The sequence below is a fragment of the Squalius cephalus genome (genome assembly GCF_949319135.1).
Source record: "Squalius cephalus genome assembly, chromosome: 16".
In the NCBI taxonomy this organism is placed as follows: domain Eukaryota; kingdom Metazoa; phylum Chordata; class Actinopteri; order Cypriniformes; family Leuciscidae; genus Squalius; species Squalius cephalus.
In genome coordinates this window covers 17405236-17424380 of record NC_137137.1, presented here as the reverse complement: position 1 = coordinate 17424380, position 19145 = coordinate 17405236, and the positions used below count along the sequence as shown (strand labels likewise).

The following is a 19145-nucleotide window of genomic DNA, read 5'->3' as shown; positions in this document are numbered from 1 at the left end:
TAATAGATAAAGGTTGCTGATTGCCTTCATGTCCCCAGTGATTATCAAAAGGTTTCCAGACAAATCTCAAGATGTATCTGTATTTTATAACCCTTATTGCTAATCTTGTAACGTTAACATAGTAACAACTAACATTCTTAAAGCTTCAAGGTGAGGCAATTAAAGCATTATGGTTTGTTTAATTAACAGTCCAGCTTGAGAGTTCTGAGAAGTGCGAATACTTTTGGTGCTGGTGTAATATTCATAAGACAATATTTATTTGAAAAATCAAGACGTGCTTAATGTGATCTCAAGCTTACATTGCTATCAGTTTTGGGGTAATTAGCAACCCTGCATAATGTTAGTGCCTTTTACTGGTTAATATGATTTTGTTGAATGTGTACACTTGTTTGAAGTAAACACACAAAAGATGACTAATGGGTGGCTGTGATTAACATTAAAACTGTGGGGCTTTTTTTTTTTTTTTTCTCCATGCGCATTTTCCGAAAACATCAGACATACAGTAGTTGCTCTGTAAAGCTATACTTAGTCAGATCAACTCAAACTTTATTTCAACACCACAATGTGGAACCTAAGTGTGGTACAGAAAGAATAAAAACACAGAACCAATAAAACATGTTATACCACACAACAACTTACAAAACATTTTTGAATGGCAAAGAAAACATGAGTTTATAGTGCACTCTAAATTACACTAAGTGTTGGAGATGGTTTACAGACAGAGAAATGTCATTCCAAAGCCTTGGAGCTGCAACAGAAAAGGCCCGATCACCATTACATTTTAAGCGAGATTGAGGAACCATAAAATGTTCATTTTGAACGCAAAGACATTAGATGCAGACTGATTCAATCAGAACATACTCTGGTGCTAAACCATGCAATGATTTGAAAGCATTCTGCATCGTACAGGAAGCCAATGTAGTTTGATATGCACAGGAGTAATACTCTTGTGATATACAACAAAATCTGCAACATTGTGACTCTAATTGCAATCTTTGGGTAACGGGCACAAGATGGACAATATTTAAGTAGCTTGGAGTGACACTTACAAAAAAAATGAAGGGATAAGTTATCAATTTAATAATTCAAACATTAAAATGGAAATAAATAAATAAATTCATTTCAAATAGACAGATTAATAGACATTTGAATCTTTTAAAATGTGTTCAAATTAATAATTTTCGAATTGAAAAATAAATGTACATTTAAAGTGTAGATAAATAAAAAATCGAATTTGTTCATTTAAATTTGTTCCATTTTTATGTGTTTAAATTATTACATTGATAACTTATTCATTTATTTAATTTTTAAGTGTCACTCCTAGTACTCGGTTTTTTTCTATTGTAGTGTCCTGTTTTCAAAACTACAATTCCCACAATGCACTATGTACGCATACACGCCTATGAAAACATGAGAGACGTGTAACTTTGACAGTTCCGGGAAAAGCCAAAGGAATACTTCAGATTGCACAGCTGAAATTGAAATATCATGTAGGCCTGCTGAAATTAAGCAAATTACTCTATTAAAAAGGTTACATATAGAAATCAGTCTTAGAAATTGTTGACAAATAAGGGTCAGTATGCTGAGCCGATCTATAGTCGTACAAAGTCTTAGGAGTATTAGAGATAGGTTTTTTGATACAAGACGACAAAAAGATGAGCAAAGTGATGTTCAGGGGACAAGTGATGACGTCACGGGCCCCTCTCTGGATAATCTGTCGGTAAGGCACGATTCTTTGAATTACTTAAGTATTTATTTACCTGACGCTTTATTACAAGTACATACTACGGCTATCTATGTTCGAAATGTAATACTAGCTTACTACGTACTGATTACTGACAGTATACTGTATGCATGTCAGTATACATTACCACATCACCTCATCACTTTGCTTATTTAATTCAACAAATGGGTTTGAAGTTTACCTCAATATATATAAAAAATAAAATAAAAATTTGGTAGTCTGATCAAATGATGTGACGAAAAAGAGATCACAGCTGATATTACTTCTAGTTCATTTATCACACTTGAGATGGATGGTCAAGTCAAGTGCATTATCTGAAGCATGTATGCATGTAGAGAATATGCATACTGTGCACAACATGCATATATACTGCAGTAAAAGTAAGAGCAGTATTGTAGTATGTATACTACTGTATGTAGACTAGACTAAACTGCATGTCTCTAAATAATCAGCGTTATTATAGTGTTATTTAAACTACCGTTCAAAAGATTAAGGGAGAAATTAATACTTCAGCAAGATTGCATTAAATCGATCAAAAGTGACAGTAAAGACATTTGTAATGTTACAAAATATTTGTATTTCAAATCAATGCTGAACTTTATACTCATTAAAAAAAAACTTTTAAAAAAAGTGTATCAGTTCCCATAACATTTTCAACATTGATAATAATAAGAAATGTTTATTGAGCACCAAATCAGCATATTAGAATGATTTCTGAAGGATCATGAGACACTGAGTCATGATGCTAAAAAAAAATCTGTTTTACAATTACCAGAATAAATTACATTTTAAAATTTATTCAAATAGAAATCAGTTATTTTAAATTGTAATAATATTTCACAATATAATAGTTTTTACTGTATTTTTGATCAAATAAATGCAGCCTTGGTTTCAAAAACATTAAAAAAACATTACCAACTCCAAACTTCTAACCGGTCTACCTCTTTAAACAATATTCCAAAACACTTTTTTTGTTGTTGTCTTCCTTATTTAAACATACAGGTTGACATGCAGTTTCTCATTATGACCTTCCTGTCTCCGCAAGACCTCTGCAGACTGGGAGGCACCAGTACCTACTGGCGGTCAATGGTTCGAGACCCTGTCCTGTGGAAGTACTTCCTGTTGCGTGATATGCCGCTCTGGCAGTCAGTCGACCATTTATCAGTGCCTCATGTCAAGCTCACTGGCTCAGCTGTGCTGGATGACTCTCAGATGCAGTTTGATTATATGGCAGAGTAAGTGCTTAACGTTGAGGCACATGGCCCTTTGATATCAGAAATAATTCGCTCTGGGAGCAACTATAAAATTGTTAGCCTGTATTCAAAAACCTGTAATGTTTACTAATATATTCTCTTTGGCACGGCACCCACAGGTATCTACGCATCTGCCCGGCCTGTCGAAACCAGTGGCGACACCAACCCAAGGCAACGTTTGAGTCTGTGACTTCCTTCTTCCAGTCCCTTGTACCGGTTGCAGAGCCACGGTTCGCCATGTTCGGCCCGGGGCTTGAGCAGTTAGAGATTTCCCTCATGACCACGATCATGAATTCCCCTGATGTACTGCCGATAGCAGGAAGACCTCAACGTCAGATTGATGGTACCCTGCAATTACTTATAGTTTATTCAAGGTGGTTATTTAACTGAATAAATGGAGGTTGCGTGCTGTGGTTGCTTTTTCGGCTCTTCAGCTTGATGGGATTTTTTTTTTCAGGTATTGGATCAGGAATTAGTTTTATGGACAAAGATCAGCACAGATTCAATATTGTGACTTTATATTCGACTAACAGGTAAGGAAGAGGATAGTTTATTCTCATTCATAAGTGTTTCAATTTTTGAAAGAAATCTCTTATGCTCACCAAGACTGCATTTATCTGATCAATAATATAGTAAAAACAGTAATACTGTGAAATATTATTGCAATATAAAATAATGGGCTACTATATTTTAGAATGTAATGTATTCCTAATAAACACAATTTTTAGTAGCCAGTGTCCATTGATCCTTCAGAAATCATTCGAATATGCTGATTTGGTGCTCAAGAAACATTTCTTATTATTATATCCATGTTGAAAACAGTTGTGCCACTAAATATGTTTGTGCAAAATTTTTTTCAGGATTCTTTAATGAATAGGAAGTCCTAAAGAAGAGCATTTATTTGATTTGACATTACAAATGTTATACTGTCACATTTGATCTATTTAATGCATCCTTGCTGAATACATTTATTCATTTCTTTCAAAAAAACTTTTAATGGCAGTTCATGTTGCTCATGTTTTTATTTGCGGCACGTGCATGACATTTTAAATCATTATCATTCGGAGCTGATGTGTAAATGTGTCACATAATCCAGTTTGTATGAATGAGAGTCTGTGTCTGGTGATTTAGGACGGAGCGAGAAAGAGCTCGCCTGGAGCACCTCAGTCTGCGCAGTAAACTCTTTGTCTATCAGGAGGACAGCGAGTCCAACATGCCCTTAAGCCTTATCCCCATGTTTAATCAAGTTTGCCAAGCCATGAATGGATTCATCTTTGTGGCAAATGCTGAGACAGAAAGAGGTAGGAGTGTTGTGTTTGAGCACACTTTTAATTATAAAGTTTATGCTTCACTGAATTAAATTAGTTATGTTGACAAGTATAAATTTTGCCTGAAGCATATGTAGTGATATCGCAGTTTATTCTGTGTATCTCTTGTTCATATATTGGAGGAGCGGACAGAGGGTGGGAGGGGGAAAGTGCCCAGATCAGGGTTATGTTAGACCCTGTGATGGGTGCTGTGTCCCGCCCTATCCTGGTGCTCTCCTGTGTGTCTAGAGAGACAGCAGACAGACGCAGGATACCTTGTGTGAGCGTTGCCCATCAGCTTCAGCTCAGCTCACTGCCCAACCCCTGGATGGTAAGACATCAAACAGCATCTAGAATAATGCGTAAGAAATGAACGCTGTGTTCTGTAAGGCTTCAATATGTTTTGTGATACTATAGGTTCAGGACACGACTGCAGAAACACTGACAGGACTGCTGGATGGCATTGATTGGCTGCTGAGGCAGTCTGGAGTCAAGCTGTAACTAACAAGATTGACATGGATGTACTATAGAGGCCTTTCAAACATCTTCTGATCCAAAAGATACAACATACAAGTCACACCATTATTGGTGATTGTACTTTTGGTGGTGGCCACAGTCATACCGTAGAAGATTCATTGAACTGATCTGATGTTCATTGCACTTTTTGACAATTGACCTTTTATTGTTTTGTCCTAATGTTGTTTTTTAATTGACTTTTTTGAAGTTAAATAAAAAAAAAAAAGATTTGTTTTTTAAACGGGAATTATATTTCTGTAGCTCGGGATTATGATTAAGGAATATTACACAAGCAAGCGTGCAATTGTACTGAATATCAACACGTCTGTGATGGGACTGATGTGGCAGCTGATAATCAGAATCAGAACAACAGGAAGGTTATGATTGTGATATAGATTTTATGAAACATGTAGTTCAATAAAGAAGTTAATAAGCAACTTACATTTTATACAGAATTTTGCCTGGTACTCAGGCCAAAGCAGAACCAACCGAATCATGAATCAGTTATGTGAGCGATTCATTGACTCACTTGTCCCAGTCCCAGTGCTGTATGACTAAATATTCTGATATTTGCTTTCAGAATGCCTTTCGGCCAATCAAAATTGAGTTCTTGAACTAACTGTTGTATAAATATGGTTGTACAACATAGCGGTTTCCTCTCCTTATGAAGCTAGGTAATAAGTGCACCATAAATAATATGTAACACTGAAATAATGATGTACTTCAGTTCTCATATATTGTTTTTACTTATTTTGTATGGATGATTTTTCTCATGAATGGTGTTTTCCCTCTTTGTCCACAAAGAGGCAGTAGCCTCAGCTTTATTAAGAGATTTGTTGACAACAATGAGAACATTGACCTGGTATAACCTCATCATTCTGCTGGCCAGTTTTATTCAGGGTGGAGGTCATCCATTGGGTAGTGTTCCAGAGATATTTAGGTATTGCTTTGTCTCTGTCTTCTCTTTGTCACCGACTCCCAGCCCTGCTCTCTTCCTCTGTTTAATTAAAGTGAAAGCCAGCCATTGCTTTCGGCATTTTGCAGAGGTAATATGATAAACTGAGTAATTAAGAGACTAAGCCTAAAGTTCAGCCTTACTAAAGGCCACACTGCCACTAAGCATGCTTAAACTGTCAAACTGAGTCACTTGAAGTTGAGAAAAATGGGACTGAGTAGGAGGATAAAGGTTGCCTTGAAGCTCCTTGAAGAAAAGAGGCAGCAGGCGTTCATTTATTATATTTCCAACATATTTTAAAGGTTTAGTGTTTGATAGATTCGACATGTAAGTTTTAAATGACAAGTGACTCATTTCTAAGTGCATATTTTTTTTCTCTAATCCATTCCGAAAGGAAGAAAAATTCTTAAAATAAATTTAGTCCTTTTGTATCTCCCTGGAGGAAGAAGAGGACTGGTTCCCTTGCAATCTCTTCTCTTACTCATAAAATGATTAAGTGTAGCAATAATCATTGTCTTGAAAAAAGTCTGTTTTAAAATGAAATCGTAATTGCTGCAATTTGGATGCATTAAGTCTAACCTGAATGGTAGAGATGGCTGTCTGCTCTGTAATGAAATTTGACATAATGGAGAAAGTGTTGCCCTTTCCGCATTAAAATGTTCCCTTTCATCTCTCCAGAAGCTCTTGCAAACAGTTTTCCTCAAACATATAGATAGATAGATAGATAGATATAGATAGATAGATAACGTGAAATTTGTAATCAGATTATTTTTTCCAAGTATACTTTGCTTGTTAAACGGTTGAAAACGGTGTCGTGTAAACAGCGCCTTAGTGTGAAAGAGCCTTTACATTAAAAAAAAAAAAAAAAAAAAAAAAAAAAAAAATATATATATATATATATATATATATATATATATATATATATATATATATATATATATATATATATATATATATATATTTATTTATTTATTTTTATTTTTTATTGGTAAACTTATTTATTTGGTTATTAAAATTTAGACAAGCAAGCCCAGCCCAGGTAAGAAAATGTAACACAAAAGTAACATAACCCATTACTTTTCATAAAAAGTGACTTTTTTAGGGAGTAACACAATGTAATGCATTATTTTTAAAAGTAATTTTCAGAATACAACTTCCTTTTGTATGTCATTAGAGGCAATTTGTCCTTATTCATGACCAGGTTACAGACCGGGAGTGTGCTTTAAATTATTTAATTCTGCAAAAACAGTCTGTTTCAACATTATGTCCTCATGTCTGGATCAGAAATAGACCACCTGAGTTGATTATATTCCATCCAAGTTATGCAGGAAAAATAATCAAATAGGTTCAATCAAAACAAAATCTTATTTTGCAAGAAGCAAAGTAATGGCTATGAAAGCCATGTATTTAATATGTTTTGGCAATATCTGGAACATGTTTTGGGCTTATCACAAAGTGAAATCCAGTACCACATACTGACTGGTGGTGTTGACATTATATTTATGGATTGAATTCCATATAGGTCGCTTTAATGTGATTCAGCTCTGCCAAACACTTCAGATGCGTGGATATCTGTGGCATAGACCCGACTCGTTTCGGAAACAGAGCTACAGAGATAAAGAGGTGGGTCATGGACAACGTGACTAACATATCAGTTTGTATGTTAGCATGAGAGTTGTTTACTCAGCTTTTTCGTTAATGATGACACAGTGAGTTGTTGTTGTTGTTTTTCCCCCGATAACAATCTTTTTTTGATAATGTATAATTTATATGGACTCGTATAATCAAATAGCTATTTTTCTGTAAAAGCATATAATGCTGTTGTTTTCTGTCTGTGAAAAGAATTAATCCTATTTCCTCTTTGAATGATACCTGTGACATTTCCTCCAGAGTTGTTACGGTTACCATTCCCCTCACACAAAATAAGCAACAGGCTATATTTTTGTATCAAAACTTGTCCACCTTTTAGGTCTTTAGTTTCAGTGTAGTTTTTTTGTTTGTTGGACTAATGGCTATATTTCACACATGGCTCCATGTTACCTTCCTTCCCCTCATACACACCAATTTTTCACTGCCAATTAGATTTAAATGTCTTATTTGTATTCCTCAACGTTAGCCTCCATTAGGACCATCCATGCGCAAGAAAATATGAGGAAAACATTTAATTTGCATACTATATTAAAACAATGACTGGGATGCTGATTGCTTTGTTTTTACTCTCCCACCGAGACTGTCAGTGGGTGGGAAAAAACATCTCTTTTGAGTTCAAGGCCTCTTGCTGATAAACATTTGCACTAGTGCTCATTACATTGTCCTGACTCATTGTTCAGATCTGATCAGATCTGTTATTAAGTTATTAAGAGTTAAGTTCTCTTAATCTTCTCTGAGAACACAATGGTGGTGTTTTGAGTTAATCAGTTCTTTTTAACGAACCGGTTGAGTGAATGATTCAACGACTCGCTCATAAAGTGCCTTGATTCGTTCCTGAACTGTTTAGAGTTTAAAAAAAAAATTGGTTGAATGAATTGTGTACTGGTTAGTCGATGTGTATGAAAAATCACTCTTGAAACATATGTTCAGCCAATCACATTCAAGAAATGGATCTAGATTTCAGCATTTTAACTGTTGATTGGCCTGTCTATGCCCAAATAAAATTTCTTAGGAGAGATTTTTACATCTAAAAAAGTGCCTTTGGGGCATTTGTCAGATACATAAAAAAGGGTAACAGCCGATCTGCTGAATGTGGATAGAGGTCGCCTTGTGTCTCTATTCCTGTCCAATAATTCCTTTTCCTTTTGTTGTTATCTCAATGCCGCAGGGAACTTAAAACCAGTGCTGTGCCCAACAAGCCAACAAGGTGCACAACAGCCCTTCTAATCCAATTGAGGTTTAGCTAGTGACACTGAGGTAAATACACATTAGCTTGGTGTCACACAAACAAAGTGAATTACGCTTCATTTGGAGCCTGAAAAGGCCATGTTTTGTGAGAAAAGGAAGGTATTTACAAGAATTTCTGTTTTATACCACTTTTCAAGGTCCATCTCAGGGCCATTTTCCTCCCATCTGTTCATTTTGCAACTTTTCACAACCAAAGACCTTATGCCCCAGAGAAACAAGCATGCAGCCATCTTTAGAATTGTGTGTTTGAACTTCTGTTTTTGCGGTAGCTCTGTATATTTCTATAGCATCGCTGTCGAAGAGTAATTAGCTGGTGAAGTGGATTTACTTAGAGTTAACGAAAGTTATAATGATCACTGCGATGAGCAATGAGGGCAAGGAATGTTTAAAGATTTCTATAAGAGTGAAGTTGGACACTCAGCATCTCGTCCAAGAGCTTTGTTCACATGTCACATTGGTTTAACGTGAAGCTGCTGTTTTTTTCCCCACTCTCATTCACTGAGGCACTAGGGAGCTAGGAATGGGCCCCTTTCAATGGACCAAATCTGATCTAAATTCACTACAGGGCTATCACACCTCACATGTTATGGTTTCTTTTTGAAATATTGATAGAAAAACCTTGAATTTCTGATATATTTTTAAGACACCTCTAGGTATGAAAACTGATATATAGCCTATATTTATTAAAATCACAACCATATGATCAGCCAGACAAGATTCAGCAAAAAGATACAGTTCTTAAATTGTATAGCATGCATGATGGAACAAAATTAAGGTTGATGAGAAACATTACTGAGGAGGTCTAATTTTATTCGAGCATGTAAGGTTTCTCAATATCTAAAAGACATGTCCGAGTGGATGTCAAGCTACCATTATGAGAAATCCAGTAAATAATTAAAAGGCAGGTACACAAAATGAACTGTGACCTAATGTAAAGATTAGGTCATTTCATCTGGCAAATATTGATGGTGGTTTGGATTCTGTTCTCTCCACACAACCCCCCATCCCACAAACTTAGAAAAGATGAATGAAAGGAAAATATTCTCAGCCCTACACAAATATTACACTATATGCTCTTTCCACTGCTCTACAATTACTGTCATTACTCTCTTGTTGGGAGTTGTATTGTTGTCATGATAATATAGAACAAGACATTTGTCCACACCATTGATTTGCAATTCATTAACACAGGAATAACCTACAAACCCACAAGATTTGTCACATTACTGAAATCTATAAATAGCCTAGTGAGTATGGTCAAATTATTTTCATGATTTGCTATTACAATTTTTTTTTCCTTTGTCAAACCAACTTAGATAATTAATGTGGTTCAGATAGCATACTATTTTGGGTTTCTGTTGAATAAACCAATCTCCTTCATTGTACTAAAACAAAAATGTAAGGCAACCAGGTAGGCTTTTTTTACAGTGCAGTATTTGCAACATTTTTATGTGACACAAACACACTGTATGGATTCATTGATTTTAATGTGCTTTCTTCAATACGGTAGGCTATATGCACTTTTTGGGCCAAAAGTAACAGAAAAGTGTGACCAAAGTTACAGAAAAGTGTGGCCAATGAATGTGCTCTCTCACCCAAGTTAGTGACCAAATAGAGTGGCCAGTCCTGGCTCTCTCAGAAAAATGTCGAATTGAATGACCAGAAAAGAGCATTAGAGTCCTTTCTCCCTATTAAGTGACCAAAAAGAATGTCCTGAGTTGTCTGAAAAGCGCGCTCTCCCAAATAAGTGACCAAAAGAGTGATTCTCCTTCAAAAACGCTGAATAGAGCTGTCTCTCTCTGGCCAAAATATGCAAACAAAAAGGGTGACCAGTCCAGTGCTGACTTTCACAAACGACAAAAAGAAACTTAGTTTCCGCGAGTAATCTGTTACTTGTAACTAAACTCACTCGATTCTATGCGGCGCGAGTGTTTTGGATGTTGCGCGCGCTCAGCGCGTGGGAGACCGCTATATTTCGCAGCTCGCGCCAAGACTTGAATATTTGTCGGCAGGGGGCGCGAGCCAGTGACATCGCCAGAGAGCAGTTAATGTGAATCTGCAGTGGAGACTTGAAGTACTACGCAGTCAACGTGAGACCCTTCAGGATCCTCGCTGTGCCCCCCACTCCCTCTTAACATATCCCTGTCAACACTTTTCAGCGCGTTTTACCTGAATACCCTGCAACGCATTGTTCCCAAAAATATGTTCGAGTGATTTTTGAGTGTCAACTCATCACGTTTTTGCATCGTTTTGGAGGGGGAGAATATCGGGAGACCCACAACACTCAAGTCTGTTGATCCGGATGAACGAACTGGTGAAAAAGTAACTCGCTACAGATTTTGCTCGCGGACAACTTCTCTGGGGCTGAGTGAGTTTCGCTCTCTTCTTATCAAGTGCTCTCGCATGATATGCGTTTATAAATCTCGGGTTCAAGTGTTTTATTTGGGCTACACGTTGGTTTAAAGGGGTGTGCAGAGCTCGTGGAGCACAGGGCGGTAAACAGTTTGCGGAATCGAGCTCTGTTTGCGGGCTTCGTGTGCAGTTTAAAAGTCTTTGGATAATATGTGATTTTTTTTCTGATGTTGTTCTGTCGTCTAAACTTTGCTCAGCGCGAGTGGAAATAAATCCAAAATGTAGTTTACCCACGTCTCGGTATGTTTATAAGGGGCTTCAGATGGCTTATCGCCTGCGAAAAGTGATTGAAAATATTTATTACCCTTGTTAAACCAAACCAGAGTAACAAGTTAAACAGAGTGGGACACATTTGCTGGTTATCCCTGTTATGAATTTCTGGGACAGCTGGATTTATGCATACTCGGCGGCTGTCATGGAGGTGATTTCCTCAGGTTTAAATCACTTTAGGGCACTTCAGGTGTAGTCAAGTACACTTGGGGTATTAGAATATAAAGCAGCTGGCATTTCTTCACTTTTGAAGAATGTATTGTATGAATAGTTTTGCATAATTATTATCATTATTATTATTTGTGCGTTGTTTATCTAATGTATATTGCAGTGGAGGATTTGGAGCACTTTGATAACACTAGAATATTTTCAAAAATGATTACTGCTCACTTTTGTAATCTGCTCATATAGTTAGAAACACATTTAAATATCTAGAAGTTTTACTTTCACAGTATTCATATTATACCCATGTTCATATTTAAATGTGTCAAAAAAAACCCAAGGCACTAAAATTAAATTGTCAAATCCATGTGGTGCCAAAGAAAAAATCCTGCATTGATAACTTGTTTGATCACTTTGAATTTTATAATGAAAATGACGCTTGAAAGACTAAAAGCTCAAACAATGTTTAGAAATCATAGAAATTATTCTGAGAACCTATAGCACTTTTTCCAGATGCCATTGAAATGAGACTGCAAATCCAATACTCCCTGCATGAAATTACCTGTGCAATTCTACAGGTAAAAGCGCTGCAATCATTTCTTCAAAGATTCTTAAACAGAAAGGTCATGAGTTTGAATGCTTCATTCACAGACTCGTTTCAAGCAGCTTGCAATGAAGAGAGAGGTCGTAAGATGATAGGGCAAGAAGAGTGCAGCAGATTTGTGCATATTCCTAAAACACTTAATAGTTTCACCCAAAAATGAATATTCTGTCATCAATTACTCACTCTCACGTGTTGTTCATCTTAGAAACACAACTGAAGAGATTTTTAATAAATCTAAAAGAGATTTCTGTTCCTCCATTGAAAGTATTCACCCAAAACTCTGGCGTTGCAAAACGTTCAAGATTGTAAAAGAAATCCATATTTTAAACAAATGCAGTTTTGGGTGAATAGATGAACGGTGAATAGATGTTCCAAAGATGCACGAAAGTCTTAAGGGTTTGGAACAACACGAGGATGAGTGATTGATGACATAATTGTCATTTTTGGGTTAACTAACCCTTGAAATGTATTGAAAGAAGACTGTTTCTGTCTTTTTTCATTTTTGTCAAAAAGGTAACATGTTGCACAGGTTTCCCGCTCAAGGCATGACATGTACAGACCAGCTTGTGTTAAACTATATTTTTGTTCAGTGCTTTCCTAATGCTGAGGAAATTCAGCAGTAGATTCTCACATACTAATTGCAAAATGCTAAATGTTATTGATCCTGAAATCCATTATTATTCATTTAAACTCATAAGGCTATACATTATCAAATTGCCACCATCCACCATTAAATTGAATTACTTGTTTCAGCTTAATGTTTGTCTGTAATTAAATGTTTTCTGTGTCGATTGTAATTGCTTTTTGTGTAGCAGGCTTGCGGGAACATTTTGTGTTGACTGAATGGACTGTGCACACAGAAACAAGCTCAAAGTGCTGGTAATCAGAAAAGTGTTACCATATAGGTTAGATAGTATTTGTACACTTTTAAGGGTGTGTTTAAGGGCGTCACACTTGTCAGGTTTGGTTTGATTAAAATGAACTCTGGTGCGATTGCTCTGTTAGTGCGGATCATTTGAATAAGTGTGAACGCTTCCATTTGAACCCTGCGCACCAAACAAGAGGACTGAGACCCCTGAAAAGATGGGTCTCGGTCCGCTTTCTAACAAACTCTGGTGCGGTTCGACTGAAAAATGAACGAAACACGGACATGTAAATGAACCAAAAAACAGTACATGATGTCACAGGATGTGATCCTAAAAAGGAAAGAATGCTCAAGCATACCGTTTTTTTCTCGTCATAGTCGCAATTTTGTTGCCCATTACAGTTGGGGACAGGCAGTACAGACGTATCCTCGTCTCCTCGCTCCTTCTGCTGTTGTTTTGACTCCTTTACACATTTTATAAGCTCATCACAAGTTGTCAGCTCCATCATGTACGCACAGGGCCTAAAATTAACTTTTTGCCACACCTGCCAATGGCCGTTGACTAAAGCAAAAATTTCCGGCCATAAATATTTTTTTACCGTCCATGAAACTGTTTTTGCAAAAACAGGCAGTATTGACACCCAAATTTATATTACAATACCACAGCTAAAACTACTAGCCTTGTATAAATTTAAAATATTATTAAAGACAAAAAGGTCGGTAAAGTCAGCAAAAAGTCAGTAATAAAATAAGAAAAAGCAAAACCACAAATAAATACAATATAACAAAGATACATGTAATAAACAGTGCTTTCAGGTTTTTCAGCTTGGTCTAACAGTAGTTTTCACGTACAGAAATGTAATAAAGTAAGCAAATGTAAAATAGCACTGCATAGTCTTCACTGTATAAACAGCCTTATTAATTCATCCTTATTAGAGTTACAAAAGTTATTCAGTCAAGAGCAGTGAGGGATTTTTTTTCATTTGTTGTTTGATTAAGATTAAAAACGGACAGCAACAGGAATATTAGGCTGCTGTCACTTTAAGAGTGAATGCACGAATCTAATATACTGATACTGTTACACATTTGTTTATTTTCTCAACTAAGTTTACTTAAGATGTAACTGACTATGTTTACTAGGATACTGTTTTTTGACATAATTTTGTGTGAATTTGTCCTCTAAAGCGCAAGAAGACGTGAAAGAGATCTCAGTTTGGTGAACAGCTTGCGGATGTTTGCGCACACAAAACTTTCCACAGTGCGTGAGTAACGAAACAAGCTCCCTTTTGCGTCTTCTTGTCAAGGCTTATGAGCGAACGCCATAAAAGCCATTTTTGTTTTTTATATTTAGGCTTGGCGTTAAAAATGACAGTGCGAACGCTAAGCGAACCACTAAATGTATAATTTTTTGGTCCGGAAGAAAAGAACAAAGAGCACCGAACTACATGTGTGAACGCCCTAAGACACCCATAAAATGTCTGCATGGGTGTAAAATATCAGACAATTGATGCTTTTTCTCTGGTACAACTTTTGTAATTACTTTTAACTAACCTCTTCCAAAGTCATATTTTAGTGGAAGTTTGTTCTTCTCAAGTCGACACAGTGTTCAAACAGAATAATCACAGCTGTAATTCAATACATTAACAAAGAACATGCTTATCTGTATTGTTATATTAATAAACTGCTTTGTGTGAATTATTTTTCTAAAAAAGTGTGTTTGTACTACATTTCATCAAAATAAATGCCATTTGGTATTTTGTTAAACACTGTCTTTCAAAAGTTTGGGGTCGTCCACTTCGCGTCGTGACCGCATTACCACCTCGGGTGTGCATTATTTTTCTAATAATTCAACGGCCCGGAGTCAATTATTCAGCTTATACTTCAGTTACCACACCTCGAAACATTGTTCAGATGATGTATTTCAAGACGTTTGTCAAGTTTTTGTCATTAAAACGCTCTTGTATGTAGGACTAATTTCTTACGCATCTAATCCCATGCTTCCGTTGCTAATTCCAAAACGTAATTTTAGAGTTAGTAACAGAGGTTTGAGCCATTGATATTAACAGACTTAAGGCCCGTTCACACCAAGCACGATAACTATAAGGATAACGATAAAGATAACTATATATGCGTCCACACCAACGAACGATAACGGTCTTTTTATTCTAAGCACGCGCGCGCGCGCGCCCCATTTTAAATGCGCGAGACCTTTAAATTAGAATGGATTCTGATTGACTGTCAGTGTTTTATCGTTTGACAGCTGAAAAAAAATCGTTCTGAAAGTGATCCCAACGATATCGTTCCTCATATCTTTATCGTTATAGTTGTGGTGTGAACTCTGTTATTCTTTAATATGGAGAACGATTTTTAGAATTATATCTTTATCGTTATCTTTATAGTTATCGTCCTTGGTGTGAACGGGCCTTAATGCTGGTACACTTATCGACTAGTAGACCAGTCATTTTAAGCCAAAATGGGGGTCAACCTTGAACAAATTGCAACAGAAGCAAACTCACCTGATTTTGTATCCTCAATATGTCATGAGTAAGGAAAAAAAAGTCCTGAAGAATCCCATTAGGGCTGGTTTAAAGTACTTCTTCCTGCCTCTATGTATTAATGCTCATGGGTAGCCTAAATGGGTTCCATTCAGACCTTAACATTAAGTATTTTACTGTTATGTGTCAACAAGATTCAACAAGACATTTTCACCTGGCTAGACCCAATGTTTAGATCTGTTGTGGTATTTATGCAAATTAGCACATACATAATTAGATTATGCACCGTTTGTCCATGTTAACAAACAATTTAAAAAAACTTGTAATACAATTTTTGTTTGTCTGGATGTAAGTAATCAACTCAGTAATTTTCATGGTGATATGTAAAGGTTAAAATTTTTACCCTACTCACCTAAGAAAAAGAATGAATAGGTGTATGAATAGGCTATATTTGGGTCTTTTTCGAAACTTTCCCCTAATGGGATTCTTCGGGACTTTTTTTCCTTACTCAGGACATATTGAGGATACAAAATCAGTTGAGTTTGCTTCTGTTGCAATTTGTTCAACCTTTTTTCATAAAATGACTGGACTATAGCTGAAACATTCTAAGACTGACTGTTTCCATCGACTGCACAGCAGATTTTAAACACCGACTGTGAACACAGACTGAACGCGCATGATCAGTCATAAGTTTCAAATTACAATCATAACCGGCCTTACAGTATGTGTGTCCCCGGCTTATGCAGTTATTAATGCAGTTATATTAGGCTGCATTTACACTGCAGGACTTGATGCCCAATTCCGATTTGCTGACTATATCCGATTTTTTGGACGACCCGCTTACATCATCTTTTAAAAGTGACCCGTATCCGATATTTGCATTGACACTATACACTGCCAAAACAACCAAATGTAGACGTTCTGGCCCGGAAAATGAAGTAAAACAGCTCTATATGCAATGGATGCAGAAGCAGACAAAATTATTATAGTGATGCGCGGATCGCGGTCATATCCGCGGGCGCGGGGGCTCTGTGGATAATCCGCGGATCGGGCGGGTCAAGTAGGCTAATAAAAATAACATTCTGATTCATTTTGGGTGGGTCGCGGTTGGATAGATAAATCATTATTAACGAAAATATTAACTACATTCTCTAAAATATGAGCATGTTCCATTCCAGTTTAAGTTTCAAGGGAGTAAAGCCTGTTTAAGCCATTAAGAAAATGAAATTCTGTCAAATAAATTTTGTTTTAAAGGGCACCTATTATGCAAAATTCACTTTTACATGGTGTTTGAACATAAATGTGTGTTGGCAGTGTGAGAGCAAAACCACCCTAGAATGATAAAAATCCACCCAGTGGTTTTTTTACAATCTCAATAAATCATAAGCACTGTCTCAGAATGAGCTGTTCTCAGATTCGGCGCAATGTGACGTAGAATTGAGCAGACCCCTCCCACGACTGTTGAGTGACACTTCAGTTTGAGCCTAGACCCGCCCTGAGTGAGCTGGACACAGAGTCCGCCATTGTTCGACGCTTGAGCAGCTGTAGACAAGAATGTCTCCTATGTGATTGAGGTGTGTTGTTGATGGATGTAAGAATGAACATAGCAGTCTTCATTTATTCCCGTTGTTACTCAAGGATGGATCTGTACTGTTTGTGATCAAGCTTACACTCTCCAGAGCAACAGGCCTAACGTGACTGGACACGGAAGAAATGAAAGTGCGAGCGCGCTCTTTATGACAGCTCTTCGAGTCATTTTACAGATATAAGGTTTACCAGTTTATTTAGCACCCACTGAAAAGGTGTGTATATTTGTTTACTGTTAGTTGTAACGAGTGTTTTGTGTACTTCGCTGTGTATGTTGTTGATAATGAAAGGGAGAGAGAGAGAGAGAGAGTTTATGGATAAGACTTTAATGCGCACTTCTTATACTACGTTTATTCAGCTCTTACAGAGATTCTCTTGTGTGATGTACAATAAACTTCACTGAACTCGTCAGTATATTTTGGTCATCATTCGGACGGGTTTTGCTACAGCAGGCTTGTATTAGTGGATAAAAGCAGATGACAAATAAGTTATAACCATAATTAAACTAAACTATACCTGTTCTATGTCCATACAGCATATATTCTCTGGCTCTGTGGGCATTATTGTCCGACTCCGAGTCGAAATGAACACCGCAACTGAGAGTTTCTGTTCTGATATTATCAGATGAGATTGTCCTGCTGGCTCTGAGCGCGAGCTCGTGAGGCTCCGCCCCCTGTGCCGTGCAGCAGCAGTTAATTTGCATTTAAAGGGCACACACTAAAACAGCGCGTTTTTCTGAGCCCCAAAAAATTACAATTTAAACATGCTGTAAAAAATGATCTGTTGGGTGTTTTGAGCTAAAACTTCACATACATACTCTGGGGACATCAGAGACTTATTTTACATCTTGTGAAAAGAGTCATAATAGGTGCCCTTTAAAGAAATGTTCATTTAAAAGCAGCGCTCATTCATCATTGTAGGCTATTATGCGCGCATCAACCGTCGCCTCGAGTCCGCTGTTGAAGGTGATGGTCATCCATTTATCCTCACGCGTAACCACACATAAGAATAATAACTTTGACCATCGGGTGCGGGTGAGTGGCGGGAGGATGATGTGTTTTTGGCTGCGGATTCGGGTGACGTTGGAGCTCATCCGCGCATCTCTAATTATGCAGTGTTTTGCTTTCCGCACTATTTTCAAAGGTCAGCAAAACATTGCTTTCATAAGGTGTAGAAAAAATTACTCCACTGTGTTGAGCCTTCGACCTCCATCGCGCCTGTAATAAGTCATGTGTTCTCAGTTGGTGGTGTCCACTTGAGTTGACGTCACTTTTTTAATGACGTACGTCTCGCATTTACTGGGGAATATCCGATTTGTCTGCTTACATGGCACACGCAAATGCACGTATCCGATTCATATCCGATTTATTACCACATATGAGTGAGGCCTGAATCCGATCTGAGAAAATCGGAATCCATGCGTTTTTTTCCTGCTTACACGTTCACCGGTCATATCCGATCTGTGCCACATGAGAGGAAAAAATCGGAATTGGGTCACTTGAACAATGCAGTGTAAATGGGGCCTAAGATAGAGAGAGAGAGCATGTGCGTCAATATTATTTATTTATTTATTCAATTCGTTTTAATTAATTGGTTCATTCTTTTTTTTCTATTATTGACAGTAGACTAGCCTAATAAATTAAACACAAAGCCCTTTTAACAAGTAGGCCTGCTATCAATAATTATTTATTTGTTATATTATCTGTAATAATTATGAAAACTCGTGCAGCAGGATTATCAATTTATTTATATATTCAGTTTAAAGAAAAGTTTAAGAAAATTGCAGATCAAGCACATGGGGCTGCATGTTTTTTTTCTTGTATCCTATTTTCCGTTATTATAGTCAACTATGCGAAGTGATATGGAACTGGAATGCGGTTAAGACCTGCCTGGAACTACTTTAGCCGTGCGTTTCCCTGAAAATAATTGCACACCTTAGAACGTTCGTCAACCAATCAGATTCAAGCATTCAACGGCCCTGTAGTATAATATTATTTCAAATTATTATTTTAAAAAACAGAAATCAAGTGTCCAAAATCATTCTAATATGCTGTTTTGGTACTCAAGAAATATTTCT

The 19145-nt window shown here is 36.8% G+C and overlaps 2 protein-coding genes across 2 annotated transcripts in view; both read left to right on the top strand.

Annotated features, from left to right (window-relative positions):
- Positions 1-1388: 1388 nt before the first annotated feature.
- fbxo4 (F-box protein 4) lies at positions 1389-6453 on the top strand. Its single transcript, XM_079897972.1, has 7 exons — positions 1389-1720; positions 2747-2979; positions 3117-3340; positions 3455-3530; positions 4129-4298; positions 4448-4635; positions 4722-6453. Exons 1-7 carry the CDS (start codon positions 1580-1582, stop codon positions 4803-4805), a joined length of 1116 nt encoding a protein of 371 aa, XP_079754098.1. The 5' UTR covers positions 1389-1579; the 3' UTR covers positions 4806-6453.
- A 4273-nt stretch (positions 6454-10726) lies between these two features.
- ghra (growth hormone receptor a) overlaps positions 10727-19145 on the top strand; it is a 42690-nt gene continuing 34271 nt past the window's right edge. The window contains exon 1 of the mRNA XM_079896406.1: positions 10727-11041. The gene's annotated coding sequence lies outside the window, so the exon portion shown is untranslated. The remainder of the gene's footprint in view (positions 11042-19145) is intronic.

Coding starts and splice junctions, on each gene's coding strand:
- fbxo4 (XM_079897972.1), top strand. CDS start 1,580: ATGCTGAGCCGATCTATAGTCGTACAAAGTCTTAGGAGTATTAGAGAT. Junction 2,980..3,116: donor CAGTTTGATTATATGGCAGA/GTAAGTGCTTAA, acceptor CGGCACCCACAG/GTATCTACGCATCTGCCCGG. Junction 4,636..4,721: donor CACTGCCCAACCCCTGGATG/GTAAGACATCAA, acceptor GTGATACTATAG/GTTCAGGACACGACTGCAGA.